Source organism: Balaenoptera acutorostrata, chromosome 13 (genome assembly GCF_949987535.1).
Source record: "Balaenoptera acutorostrata chromosome 13, mBalAcu1.1, whole genome shotgun sequence".
Lineage (NCBI taxonomy): Eukaryota > Metazoa > Chordata > Mammalia > Artiodactyla > Balaenopteridae > Balaenoptera > Balaenoptera acutorostrata.
In genome coordinates this window covers 27831255-27846054 of record NC_080076.1, presented here as the reverse complement: position 1 = coordinate 27846054, position 14800 = coordinate 27831255, and the positions used below count along the sequence as shown (strand labels likewise).

At 50.7% G+C, this 14800-nt stretch overlaps 1 protein-coding gene across 3 annotated transcripts in view; it reads right to left on the bottom strand.

The window, feature by feature from the left end:
- Nucleotides 1-1171: 1171 nt before the first annotated feature.
- Nucleotides 1172-14800, bottom strand: part of ST8SIA5 (ST8 alpha-N-acetyl-neuraminide alpha-2,8-sialyltransferase 5) — a 77279-nt gene continuing 63650 nt past the window's right edge. For all 3 annotated transcript variants that reach the window (XM_007197199.2, XM_007197200.2, XM_007197201.2), the window contains one exon: nt 1172-13920. In XM_007197199.2, the coding sequence (XP_007197261.1) occupies nt 13452-13920 (469 nt within the window). In that variant the 3' untranslated portion in view covers nt 1172-13451. The remainder of the gene's footprint in view (nt 13921-14800) is intronic.

The following is a 14800-nucleotide window of genomic DNA, read 5'->3' as shown; positions in this document are numbered from 1 at the left end:
ACTCACAAAAATGGCTGCTGCTATCATTTCCATCCCCAGGGGGAGTCCAATTGCCTCCTGCCTCTCCAAGAGGCTCTCTAAGATCAACAAGTAGGTCTGCCCCAGGTTCCTTTCAAATTACTGCCTCTGTGCTGGGACTCAGATTGTGTGAGATTTTGTGTGCACCCTTTAAGAGTGGAGTCTCTGTTTCCTACAGTCCTCTGGCTCTCCCCTATGCAAGCCTTGGTGGCCCTCAAAGCCAGTCATTTTAGGGGTTTGTTTTCCCAGTGCAGGATTGGGCTGGGAGCCCATTGTGGGACTTGGACCCCTCACTCCTTGAGGAGAACCTCAGCAATTGTGATTATCTTCCCCCTATTTGTGGGTCACCTACCCAGGGATGTAGGTATTGACTATACCTCATCTCTGCCCCTCCTACCCATGTCATTGTTCCTTTTTATATCTTTAGTTATGGAAAATCTTTTCTGCCAGTCTTTAGGTCATACTCATAGATAGTTGCTCTGTAATTAGTTGTAATTTTGGTGTGCCCATGGGAGGAGGTGAGTTCAGGGTCTTCCTACTTGCCACCTTGGCCTCACCTCTCAGGAATTTTTTCAATGTAAATCTGACTATGTCCTCTTCCTCAAAATCCTTCAAGGGCTACTTGATTCTCTTAGAATCAAAATCAGAATCATTAACATGACCCACCTCTTCCCCACAGAGTCTTGCCTCCATCCAGCCCTCCAGACTTATCTCCTGCCAGGTACCCCCTCCCTACCCTTGCAAAATCCTTCCTCCAAGGTCCCAAGCTCTCTCCCCATCCAGGGCCCTCTACCTGGACTTACTTCCCGCACAACTCCACCCTTACCTTTCACCTGGTTAACCCTTCCTCACTCTCCAGCTCTCATCTCAATTGTCCCTTCTCCAGCAGAGTGCTCTTTGTGCTCAACCCCAGGTCAGGGAGATTTGTCCAGCATCTTGCAGCACCACATGCTCGTTTGAAGCACTGTCTATAATTAAACTTTGAACTGTGGAATTTTTTTATTACCTCTATTGCTCTGGCCAGACTCTATGTCCTGTAAATGCAGAGATGGCATGTGTGTTTGCTCACCTTTGTATTCCCAAATCCTCAAGTTGCCTAGCCCAAAGTAGGGGCTCAAGAAATGCTTGTTGAATGAATGAATGAAGTGACAAATAGTATGCATCTATTTATTAAATAAATGAACTACATTCATCTTCTTTCCCCAGTTCATTGGTTCATTCATTCATTTATTCAAAAATATATATTGAAGTCCTATTTCCCTGACGCTCAGCTCTTTTTCTTCCTATAATAGACAGTGTCCAGGTCTCAGGAATAACCTTCAAACAGTATCCTTAGGTTCCATAGTTGCTTGCTCGAGTGTTTGGCATTTTACAATGGTAATAAGGAAAGTTTAAATATCTTCCAGCTGCCATGGAAGTTCTTGTTAGGGGGAAGGTAAAAGGCGAGCTGAGATCTAGGCTCTGCAGGAAACCAAGCACACAGAGAATGTTTAAACAGCTCCAAAGAGAAATAGCAGAAATCTGTTCTCCATTGAGAGGGAGTTGGGGAGTAAGAACAGGAGGCCAAAGAAGGGGGAGGAGAGGAGGAGCCAGATAGATGGACTGAGGCTGGGGCCACATGAAGTATCCCCATTGGGAGTTTGGCCAGTGGGTTAGCCAGAGGACACCCAACATTACATTTGAGATTGATTTTTGGAATGTTTTCCATCCCTTTCCCATCTCTTCCCACAGCACTCTGGAATGCATTATATGATCACTGATGTCAAGGAAAGGTCTGCATCTAATCTAGGTGGTTAAGGGATATAAAACAGAAACATGCTCAAAAGCTCAAAAGTCTGAAGGCCGAGGGATCATGAAAATGTTAGCCCCTGAGAGCTTGCAGAAATCATAGGAAAGGCTTTGGACTTACCAAAAGGCAGATTTGTGGAATCCAAGCAATTTTATCTACATCTCATAGGGCAGGCCAGACCCAGCCAGGCAGTTTGTGCATGAATATTTTATTTATTTATTTAATATAATCCTATTTTAAACACACTCATGGATATTGGCATTGAAAGAACTTTTTTTTTTTTTTTAAATCAGAGGGTAATTAGTGTTCAGATTCCTTTGCTGTGACTCCGGACCTTGAAAGAGCTAGTTTGCTTAGAGAGAGACAAGTCTATGTGGCTAATGGGTCTGTTTCCAGGTGTGAGCACATCTCAGATCCCACCTGCCCTAGCCCTCCAGCCCTCAGGGACCCTCCTTCCTTAGTGGAAGCCTGCGGTCCTCCATGTCCTCCTGCTCCCTGTATACTGTCAATTCAGCACTCCACCCAATTTAGTCTAGGTCTGGTTTCTGAGCCCTTCCTGTGAGCCCCTATGCTTACATTGCCACCCTTGCCAGACACAGACAGGCCAGCGCTGCCCGAAGATGGGCCCCAAGTGGCCATGCCTTCTTCACAAGAGCTGGGAGCCTCCCCACATTGGGCTGTGCTGCATCAGCCTAGTCCAGCCTCATCCCCAAACACAGACACACACACGGCCACAGCCAGAGAGTCTTTGCTAAATGAACCATTTGACTGGTTTTGCTGGATGGAAATTGAGGGCTTTTCAAACACAGTGACAGGTACAAATTACCCTGATTATGTTCTTAGGCATAAGTCACAGTTACCACTTCAGGATCACTCAAGGACAGCCACATACATACAAGCTAGAATTATGCTGCAGGAGTTTGTATAAACCCCTGCTCCTCAACAAAATTTGCATGAAAATAAGATAACGGCTGCAGCCCCATCTCCCCAACGCTTTGGAATGGCACAGAGTGTTTCTCTCCAGGGCAAACAGAGGGAGCAAATCAACCAGAGGATGGGAGGGATTTGTTTTTTTAAGCAATGTTCCAGCTCCACGACCAGATCGAGTTTCTCTACATCCCAGCAAACAACATTTCAGCCTCCCTTTTCTTCTCCAATGGGAAAGGCTCTACAGAACACAGTGCCATGTGATGCAGCTCTTGAGGGAGGAAAGCAAGGGAGGGATGGGGCTGAAGAGCACATGGATGTCACGTCCGCGTGGCCACTTTGTCTTCACACACGGGGGGCCACTTAGGGATGAGTCGGTGCCACCAACCCCTCGGGGGTACTCCACTGGCTGCCTTCACGTGCTCTCCTGGAAACTGCCATCGAGCCTGGCTGAAAGCACGTGCAGGCGCAGGGCAGGGAGCACGCAGCTGCAGGGCCTAGGTTTCCGCAGCTCCCCTGTGGTCCGCCATCATCTGGCCTGGCTTCATTTGGGGAGCAAGGTGGCAGGGGTTTTTGAATCCAAACTGTAGCACTGAACAGTTGTACCCTCGTTGAGTTAAAGTGTTAGTTTAAAAAATACATATACATTTACATATATTTCACAGTTCAAACAATACGGCTTTGAAGAAGAGTTATGGCTTTCTGAAGGGAGGTCAGTTGGGTCCAGAAAGGGAATTTGCAGGCCACCAAGACCCTGTTGCACCCCTAAAACATGTGTGCAGAGCATGGAAGCCTCAGGGAGGACCAGCTGTCCCCCAAACCTTGGAAAGAGGGACTGGCTCCGAAGCCTGCCACAGTGGGGGCCGAGGGTCCTGCCGGAGAAGGTGCAAGAGGGCTGGCAGGAGCTGTCACCTGGGATCCCAGCAGCCTCCCCGCAAACGGCCACAGCACCAGGGGGCTGCGTCGCTGTGTCTGCTGCCAACGCCCTCCACACTCCTGCTTTGCCACGCCTTGGGTGACCCTCCGCCAAGGGCAGCTGCCACCCTCCCCCCACGAGGTACAGCCCCCATGCTTGGGGCCCAGAGGGGAACGGAGCCCATAAAGGCCCCTCCTCACCGACGCTGGGCAAGGCATGAGGCCAGGGGTAAAGCCCAGGCCTGAACCACACTGCAGTCAGCCTGACAACCCAGAGGGAAGAAAACACAAGGGCTTCAGGGGTGAGAGCAAGACATGGCTGCCTCCCCCTGCCCCTTGGGGAGCTTGGGCACCCAACCGGAGCTCACCACCATTCCATGTGACCCGGGGCACGCCTCCGTCACCTTCCTGGGCCTCAGTCCAGTCGGGATGCCACCACCTGCCTTACCCTCCTCCTAGGAACACAGCGAGGGCTGGTGAGAAATTGGATGATGAAGATGTGTAGAAAGTAGAAGTGTTCACTTTCATAAGAATATGAAAAAAATAGTCATATTCTTAAATTCACAAATAAATCCAGGCCGAGTCACTGCAGAGCCTGCCCTGGCCCCGGCTGAGATCCCCATCCCCCTCCCACGTGCAATAGAGGCACCACAGGTGGAAGCAGAGGTGCAGGAAGAAGACACCCCGGCCACCACAACCAGCCTCGCTGCACGTCCCCTTTAAGACAGAAAGGTAGAAGGGGTGCCCTTCTCCCTCCTCCTGGGGGGAGGCAGCAAATGTCAGAGGGAAACTAAGTCTAAAAGAGTGAGTTTACCCATCTCATGAATCCTATATTATCAGATAACGAACTAGTTCACCTACCTGAACTTCAAGATAACTAAGGGCTAATCCTTTAAGCACCAAGATGTCTATGAATGTGTTTTAAGTGTTTGGGGATGGAAATAATTCCAAGCGGATAAAACGCTTCTCTGCCTGCTTAAACACAGTCTACCGAACGTTGTTTGAGCGTTTTCGTACCTCTACGTGGTTGTGGATACCACAGGATGGGCTGCTCTGAGGGGTCATTTGTTGCCCTTGGGGTTATTACTACATATTGGCCCCTCCACTAAACTACTTGCCCCTCCACTAAATAGCCTCAGATCACTTGGTATTTTCTGAGATGTATAGATTTGGTCTTTTTAATGCCATTATTATTAGTCTATTAGCTGCCACTTCTTGCTAAATCTAGCACCTGTTATCATTCTCTTAATTTGCTTTATTATTAGAAACCAGAATCAAGTCCACTAGATTTGAATTTAAAATTAAAGTGAATGCCATGAGGGATTTGCTGTTAGCAAAATATTTGTTCTTTGATACAGAGCTTTATAGCAGCTACTTTGGGGGCTTAAAATTAATTTTCCTTTACCTGAGTCCACAGCTGCCTGGGGCTGAGTGAACTTTCTGGGTAAGTGGCCCTGGGAAGTGAGGTGTGCTTTGACCTTGTTTCAATAACACAGTAACTATTTCCTCCCTTAACAAATTTTTGCGGCTGAATGAGGAATTGTGAGCTGCCATGGGGATAAAGTGCTCACTGGGACCACACTGCTGGTGGCATCTTCAGAGGGAAGGCGCAGGGAACTTGCCTCCAGTTGGAGACAGAAGAGATTGAGGCAGGATTCAGGCACTAGCTCGCTGGTTGCAACTGGAGCCTTTTCCAGCGGAAGGTGGGAAAGGAAGGCGGAACATAATGCAGGTGTGAACCCTGGGTCACATCAGCCCATTTCTGTGAGATGTTTCTTCATCACCACCTTCCTTTTTTGTTTTCCATGGGCATGGTAGGCAGAGCGCCTGGTCCAGCTTTGTGTTAAAGAGAGCATTGTTGTGCTCTGATCTTACCCCAGCATCAGTTATGACCCTCAGCTGGTCACAGGCTGGTTCCAAGCCCCAGAGACCCAACCCCTTAGCTCTGATCCCAAAACACATCCTGATCCTGGGCACAGATGAATTCTTAATTCAGGTATACTCTGAGCCTACTAACCCTGGGAGAAGAAATCTATGTAACTTTGCTTTAAAAAGATTTCATGATGTTTATTTAAATGTTGAAAATGTTCAGAAAAAGAGCTGTTTGGTACCTTTCAGAAATCTCAAGCGTGAATCGATGCTCCCAACCCCTAACCAGGAAACAAATGCAGCAGAGCAGGGCTGAGCTTATTACAATATCATATAGAGCAGGGCTCCTCAACGCGTAGTCCCAGGACCAGCCTCAGCACCGCTTAGGAGCCAGCGAGGAAGCTCCACGCCAGGCTCACCAAATCAGACTCCAGGGAGGGGCCCAAGAACCAATGAGCTCTCCAAGTGATTCTGACACAGGAGCTGCTGACCTAGAACAACAGTTCTCAACCTCGGCTGCATAGTAGAATTATTTGGAGAGTCAGAAAAGCCTTCATACTCAGATCACACCTCAGACCAACTGGGACAGAACTTCTGGGGGCAAAGTTCAGGCACGAGTGGTTCTTAAAGCTCTTCAGATGACCCCGCTGTGCCGCCAAGGCAGAGACCTTCCGCCTCAGGACAATGAGCCTCAACCACTGCGCAACAGAGTCACTCAAGGAGATTTTTAAAAATAAGAATATGCGGTCCCATCCCCAGGCCAAGTGAATCAGATTCTCTGGGAAGATGAGGATCTGGCACGGGGGTGGCTTTATAAAGATCCCCAGGTGAATCCAATGTGCATATAATGTTGAGAACTATAATTCTAGAGGAAATAAAACATTTACCTCAAAGCTGAGCAAGTCATTTAGTTGAAAAAAATGAGTTACTTGGTTGCCAAGGGAACCATCCCCCTACTGGAAAGAGAGACAGTCACTGATTTCTGGCTCTTGTGCCAAGAGCTAAGTCACGGTAATATATGTATGTATGTATGTATGTATGTATGTTTGTCTCTCTCTCTCTCTAGTGAAAAAAAGAAGGTTCACTGAAGAGACCATGCAGGGGAAATATCTAAACACTTATAGAAGCTGTGCTCTTGCCTCTTAGGACACTGGCTGGCCAGCACAGCTGAGCCAAGCTAGCAAAGCAAGACCAGGACTGTTCTGATCCTCAGCAAAGGATGCTGAGGTTGCCAGAAGCTAGGGACCAACCAAGGGCCCAGGACAACTGCTCCAGGCAAAAATCAGAATCCTATTATAGGGACACTAAAAACAGTTCATGTCATTTGAGAACAGCTTATATCTAAATGATTCTATATGAAATAAGCCAGTCGCAAAAAGTCAGATACTGTACAATTCCATTTATACGAGGTCCCTAGAGTGGTCAAATTCAAAGAAACAGAAAGCAGAGTGGTGGTTGCCAGGAGCTGTGAGATGGGGAAATGGGGAATTGTTCTTTAATGGGTATAGAGTTTGAGTTTTGCAACTAAAAAAGAACTCGAGATTGGCTGCACAACTTAACACTACTGAACTGCACACTTAAAAATGGCTAGGATGGTAAATCTCATGTATATTTTACCACAGTTGAAAAATAGAAAAAAAAAAATCTCTGATAGTGTCAAGGCCAAAACAGATTTCATAAATGTTATAGATTCCTGAGCAGTTAATTTTTGTTGCTAATTTAATAGTGGACTATATTTTATATTCATATTTCCAGAACTCGCTGAAGTTGTGTGCCAGATTCTTGGTTTTGCTCTTTTATCACTTAAGACTCCAGTCTGAATATCAAGCCAGACATCACCACCCACCTGGCAGTAGCCACTGACCCACAAGCGGTGCAGAGCCCAGTTCCCCAGCGGACATGGGCTCCAAGACCACCCACCGGGAGATGTCACAGTGCTGATTGCTCAGCATCACCACCCCTCCCCCAGGTTCTGAGTCCAGAGGCAGGGGTTTTAACAAACACTCAGGGGATTCTGATACAGGTGATCTACAGTCTACCCTTTGAAGAACACACTGCTTTATCAGGACACCTTGTAGGATGTAATCAACCTCAGACTGGCCCGGCTTGACCAGCCCTCCAAAGAACAAAGAGAACAGGGCACACCCTGGGCATCGGCACACCCGAGCCTGGCCTCACCTGGCTGTAAGCCACAGCCAGCCTCCTCCTAGAAGGGTGCCCTGGTTGCAGGGAGAGAGGCCAGGGTGTGTGTTGAGCTCAGAGCAGCACCATCCCCTCCCCACAGGGAGACCCCCAAGCTCCTGGCCTTCCACTGGGTAACTGGAGTGGACATTTTGCAAAGCTCAACTCATCTGTTTCCCAGTCAATAACTAAAGCACTTTCCACTTGTTCTTGAGCCATTATTGATAAGTCCCTCGTATACTGCTACCCAGCTTGTACCTCAGCACAGCGATTTCAGATCCTGACAAATCTCTATGGTTCTGAAGGAGGGAAGGGAAAAAAGAAAATCTTTCCCTTTTTTGTTTAAACTAGAGAAAGAGGGTTGAAGAACAGGCAAGAAGCAGATGAGCAAGATTATAATGGGCGGAGGCAGAAAGAAGGTAGCGGAGACTGGGTGATGGAACCAGCAAGCAACTGCAACAGGGACATTTCAGCCTCCTGCGCCCCAAACTCCCCAAGGGCAGGTGGGGAGGTCTTTGTATAGCTCAGTGCTTCCCACATAGACGGTACCAGGCAAAAAAAAAATCAGCAGAGTACTCTCTTAAGCTGACAATTACCCCAGGGTGTTACTCGGTTTATTAATGGGGTCTTCTGAACCACTGGAACCCACCAGCTAACCAGAGACCCCGCTGCTATAGTTAACACATGGCTCTGTGCCAGTGCTGAGGGCACCAAGATGAGCCAGATACAGTGCATTCCCCTGGGGAAAGGACAGACCCTTGGCCAAGGACACAGGGGCACCCATGTAGTATGCTGTGAGGACGTCCTAACAGAAGTCAGTGATGGTTGCTGCAGAAGCACAGAGAGTGCCCAGCCCAGCTTCACAGAGGGGAAGAGGCGGGGACCATCACCTGACATTACCTGCAAAAGTGGTGGGGTAAAGGGGAGGAGGGAGGAGGTTGGAATGTGGGGCCATTCCAGGCATTTCCAATAGCTTGTGCAAAGGCACAGCACCTAGAGGAGTATTAGAGGGATGGTGCCGGCAGGAGGGTCTCTGGAAAGGTGAGTGAGCCAGCTTGGGACATGCTCTGCACATCTGGGTAAGGAATCTGGACTATATGGTATAAGATGGCAATGGGCTCCACCAAAGGTGTTTCCAGAAGTTAATTCTCTAGAAGCAGAATGGTCAGTCAAAAGGGTCTGAGTTAGGGCAGTGGCAGAAGGCATGCAGGTAGGGAATGAATTCAAGGGATATTTATGAATCAGAATTGATCAAATTTGGTGAACAAATAGATATAGAAAGCGAAGGAGAAGGAAGAGCCAAGAGTGACCCAGGTTTGGGGCTGAAGGGCCAGTGATGTGGTAGAGCCATTCAGCAGGGGAAGAAAGGAGGAAGAGGGAAACTGCTCCCTGGGTGTCTAGTTTGTGCCGGCACTGTGCTAGGCATTGTGCAACCCTATTCCACAGCTGGTGAGGCTGGTGTCCTGGCCTCAACCTCAGATGATGAATCAGAGCCTCCAGGGGCTTTGGTAGCTCCCCCAAGGTCACTAGTAAGGGCACATGACTTTGAATCCAGATTGTCCTTTTAACTGTACCAGTTGAGGACATGTGAGGTCTGAGATGCTGAGCAGGTACAGACATTCAGACGGCCACGGCAAGCGTGTTCCTGATGCTCCAAGGGAGAAACGGCCTCCAGGAGAGGGGTGTAAGATGCAAGGACAGGAGAGATTTGAGGCTGCGAACAGATATGATTTCTGCAGAAATGCTCCTAGAAAGAGAAAAGAACCCTGAGGAAGCTTCACAGAAGATGAGTCGACAAAGAAGCCTGAGCAGGAGCGTTCAGAGAGGCAGGAGGAAGGTCAGGGGAAAGTGGTTCCTTATAAAAAAAAATAAAAAGGAAGAGAGGACTCAAAAGACCAGTGTGGCCACCCTGTCACACGTCACATGGATGTTGAGGACGAGGCCTGACATGGATCCACTGCTTTGACAATTACAATCATTTTGCCAGCCTTCAGAATTCAGGACTGACCCCGGCATGGCCTGGTGTTCCTCTAGTGCTGTCTCTGAGCCCAGACTTGCTAGCACTCAGCTCAGCTCCTACGTGTGCCTGGGGGACTCAGTTCAGCATCTGGACATGCCCACTGGACCATAAGCTCCAAGAGGGCTGGGGCTACATTCTGCTCATCACTAGTTCAACGGCCCCTCGCACGATGCCCAGCACAAAATGAGCGCTCAGTAACAATTTGCTGAATGCCTGGCTGAAGCCAGCTCTGTGCTGTCCTTCCGTTGTCAGGAAGTGCTGCCACTGCTTCCCCCCCCATACTCAGCAGAGTCAAGGGCAATGGGCTCCCTGCTCTCTGCAGCACCAGGTGATTAGTGGGCAGGGTTGCCGCAGCAGCATTGCTGAAACGGTCTCAGAGGCCACATCTGACCTTGAGCCACCTTCCTTTTTGCTTGGTTGAGCACCGAGTCGTTTACTTGTTTTTGCTGCCTTTCAAGCCTGGAGCAGTGGGCTTAGCACAAAGGAAGACACGATGGTTGTTTTGTTTTGGGGAGTTGATTTCCCTTATACAAGAGTGTCACTGGTAGTCTGCATGGTGGGATGGGGGTGGAGTTGCGAGGAAAGTGGTGGGGTGGGGCTTCCTGAGTCAATGCCCAGGTCTCTTTGAGCCTTTGAAAAGGTTCATCGCCTACAAACACTGGCTGCAGGAGAAAAGTGTAGCCTGGAAGTCAGGAGGCTGAGTCCCAGTTGAGTCACTAGCCGGCCATGTGGCCTTGGGCAAGTCCCCCAACATGCTATCTTTTAATATGTACCCCTTCTGCAAAATGTGGAGATGGCCTCAACTCCCCTGCATACATTGCACTGTGGGTGCATCTGTACTGCTGCCAGGGCCAGGGCTGGATGGGTGGGGGAGCACCTACAAGCAGCCTCTCTCCTGGACCCATAACAGCCTCCCAGAGCACTGTCGCTAGAGTGGGGCCCAGCACCACCCTACAGTGGCCTCTCGGTCAGGATCCCTCTTGTTCCAGCCCTGGTGACACTGGCTAGGAAGCGGCTAAGACAGGTTTGGAGCACAGGCTTTGGGGTTCCACAGACGCGGGTGCAGTTTCCTCCACTAGGTGCCTGGCCATCAGCAAGACACTGAATGGCTCTGAGCCTCAGTTTCCCCACCTGCCCAATGGAGCCTTCTTACCCAAGGGGGTCTTGTGATGATCACAGGAGACAGTGCAAAGAAAGTGCCCAGTGTAGGGCCTGACACAGAATGAGCGTGCAGTAAATCTTAGCTATTATAGCCATAAATATTATTTATGGCTTAGATCCATACATCATGAGTACTTCCAAAAACTTAAATAAAATTAAAGATTACAGAGACCCTAGGGATATTCTTTAAGCCTTTAGTTGTAGAGATGAGGAAACGGAGACCCTAAGGGAGGGGAAGGGACTTGCCCTAAGACCCAGAGACTTAAATAGGACCGAGAGCAAGGAGTCCAGCTCCTTCACAGGGTGGGTCATGATGCTCCATCCCCAGCCCCTACAGGGGACCTGGCTGGGGCAGACACCAGCCCATGACACCCTTGGCTGTGAGAACCGTGGTATTTGACTCACCAAGGCTCTTGCCCCCAAACACTGCCCCATCTGGAACATAAACAGAGGGCTTCTGGCAGAGGGTTCTATCCTCAGCAGGCACTCAATAGAGCCCCTGGCACGACTTGACCCAGATCACCTCCCTGTTCTGGGCCTGTTTCCTTATGTGGGATAAAATGGTCTTTAAGAGCCTTCCAGTTCTGACATTCTGTAGTTTCAAGAAAGGGGCTCAATTAACCATAAACAAGTGGCTGGAAACCTCAGTTAACTGGAATCTTTCCAGATGTTCCTTCCTTGGGAGAAATAGGCAGAGCACAAGGAAGCATAACCATCCACCGTCCTTAGTAGTGTTTCCTGGTTTGCCAAGTGCTTGGGCCTAATTTACCTCATTGGCTACTTCCTTGCTCTGCAGACAAGCAGACAGGCTCAGAGCAGCCCCAGGGTTTCCCAGTGAGGACCAGAGCTCAGAACCAAGGCCAGCATCTAGAACAGTGTCGTGCACGGAGCACTTGCTCCATATTGGCCCACCAACATGAAATCCAGGCAAGAGGAAGGGGTTCTGCCCTGGATGGGGAGCCTGGGGGCCCGGGACAAGGCCTGTGCCCTCTTGTCTCTCACCAGCTGGGCCTATTGCTCTGCCTGTAAAATGAGGTGATCGGATGAAAGGTCCCGTTCCCTGCTGTGTTGTGCTCTCACAGTCCCTCCCCTTCTGAACACCCAGTGGGCGGGGCCAGAATTTGTCTATGGTCTGCCCTCCACTCCTAGAAGACAGAGACACTGCCTTTATGTGTCATCATGTCTTCCCAAGCCCGGCCCCAACCCAAAGCAGAATAGGCTTGGGGAAATGTTTATGGGAAGGAGGGGAGAAAGGAGGAAGGGAAGAAGGGTGAGAGGAAAGAGGAAGGGAGGAAAGAAGCGAGGGGGGAGGGAAGGAAGGAGGAGGGAGGGAGCTGAAGGTCTTTCAGGACTAATATTCTACGATTCCACAAAGCTAAATTCTAAGGCAATTCACCAACGGTGCGTATTAGGCACAGCCGCATTCATGGTGGAAATACCACGGGGGAAGCAAAGGGATGTGAAATGACATGTGAACCCCTTTTAGCCTAGCTACAGCTGACTTCCCAAAGCAGAGGCCCTGTGGGTCCATGCGTGTGAAGGCCACCAGGCTGAGTGCTGTGGGAAGTCCCACCTTTACAGTAGAACCTCAGTGATGCTGGTGTCAGAGACCATGGCTCACTTCCATCGCTAAGCTCACCAGTCACATGTCAGCGCTTTCCAGTCTGGAGCCTTACAGTTCCAATTCAGGAACATTATACAGCAGGATTCTGCAGTATTCAGGAACACACAGAGGGACGGATCTTATAAATAACTCCTGGTTAAAACAGAGTTGAAGATAGGGAGACAGAAGAGGAAGCAAGTCGCTAAGTACTTATTGAGTCGATAACATTGGCTTGGAAACCTTAGTGCAAATGGCTGGTCTGGTTTATTTCCTTCTCATCAAAAGATCAAACGCAGGACTGAACTTGGAGGCACCAAGACTTGTGTGTGTGCCTGAGGATGTGTTTGAAGGGTGTGGCTCTCTTTGGCTGACAGTGTCTCAGTGAAGATCATAACACACAGGCCTTGCATCAGATCTCACAGCGCCACTTAATGGACTCGGTTGGTGGAACCTTGGTTGATAATCCCTGGACCTCTCTGAGCCATTGTCCCCACAGGAAGGTCTGGCCGCTGGGTTGGCCTCTAAGCTCTGAGGTTCTCTACAACAATTCAGGGCTGAGGCCTGGGTATAAGACTCAGGAACCCAAAATCCTGAGTTAAATCTTAACCATGCTCACATGTCCTGTCTCCCTCTTTTCCGTTCCCGCTGGGGCCTTCCTTTAGCTGCAAAGAGGCCTTGCAGTTTGTGCTCTCTTGGTTGCTAAAACTGAGTGGAAATGTGCTTGATTCACTTGCAATCCCCAGGGCCGCGACCTGGAGGTGTGGCCCAGCAGTGCGCTACCCGTGCGCAGGTGGGGGGCGCTCGGCACGGAGCTGACTCTGCCTGGCCCCCAGCCCACAGGACCGAAGCCCGAAGCCGAGCGTCCGAGGGCGTGCCAGCCTCAGCGCCAGGCCTTCGCCCTGCCCTGCGGGCGGGCGGGCGAGGAGCGAGGTTCCGTGTGCCGGGCGGGCGGGCAGCCTGCGCCGCCCTCAGCAGCAGTTGCAGGTGCCCGTGTGCACGCGCAGGATGCCGCGGCTGTGCAGGTGCAGGAAGTTGAAGATCTCGGAGGGCATGGCGTGGAAGCCCGGGCGGGGCTTGACGTTGTCGTAGTAGTGGTGGGTGATGGAGAGGCCCGAGGGGTTCATGGGGAAGGCCCAGAAGCCGAACAGGTGCACCTCCTCGCACAGTTCCAGCGCCGCCGTGGCCAGGATGAGGCCGGTGCTGATGCGCTTGGCGCGCACCCCGAGGGTGAGCCAGTAGCGCGACACGTTGACCAGGTACTGCGGGTGGAAGTAGTACACGGCCTGCGACGACTCGAAGTCGTCCAGCACGTACTTGACGCGGATGGACACGTCGGTGTTGCGCGTGTTGTAGAATGCAGGCAGCAGCACGGACGCGTTCTCGTACACCTGCAGCACCCGGTAGAAGGGCCGCCGCCACTTCTCCAGCTTGTGGAACCTGGCGGGGGCGCAGGGTGAGACGGGGCCCTGGAAACCTCCGCTTGCCCCACCCCTGCACCCTGGGGTCTTTTCAAAGGACATAGGAGCCTCTCAAGGCCACCCCCCTTCTTTCGGCTCAGTCACTTAGCAGATGAATGTCCGCCTTCCTCCGGGACGGTTACATTTTTGTAAGTGAGTGCCGGAGAGGGCAATCTGGACCCTAAGGGACAAATATCTAGTGTATGGTTGCAGGGGAAGGGTAATACTTAACCCATACGGCTGAGAGTGCCCGGGCGGGCTCAGAGGGGAAGGGGCGAGGGAGTGGAGGCTTTCCCTGGAGCCCTCAGGACTCACCTGTCCTGCCTTCCCCAGGGTCCCAGTGAAGAACACCAAACCAGCTGCCTGTCCTCTGAGCCCTTCCTCCACCGCAGCCCCTCGCTCGCCTTTCTCTTTACACTGAACAGCCCTCCCAGCTGGCTCACTCACTGCGCACCTCTCTGAATGCTCCCTCACTCAGCTGACTCCTTGTAAATGTGCCCGGGCATCTGACCGGCTTTAACAACTCCCCCTCCTCTTACCCTTCATCTGACCTGGAGGTGTGACTATGCCCCAGTTGGAGTTTTAACCCCATTAGCCCCTCCCCCAGGCCTCCCAGACAGACCCCAGGAGGGGAGTCAGGAGAGGGGGGTTGAGGTCTTTGCATGAGGCTTCTCCCCACTGCCGGGCGGACACACTGCGTAGGGAGCTGCCTGCCCCCGTCACGCACTGGAAAGCTCTCTGGCCCATCTCTAGGGGAAGAGAGTCTAGACCAGTGCTGTCCAAAAGAAATATAATGCAGGCCACAAGTGTAATTTTAAATGTTCTAGGAAGCACATTTAGAGAAGTAGAAAGAAGTAGGT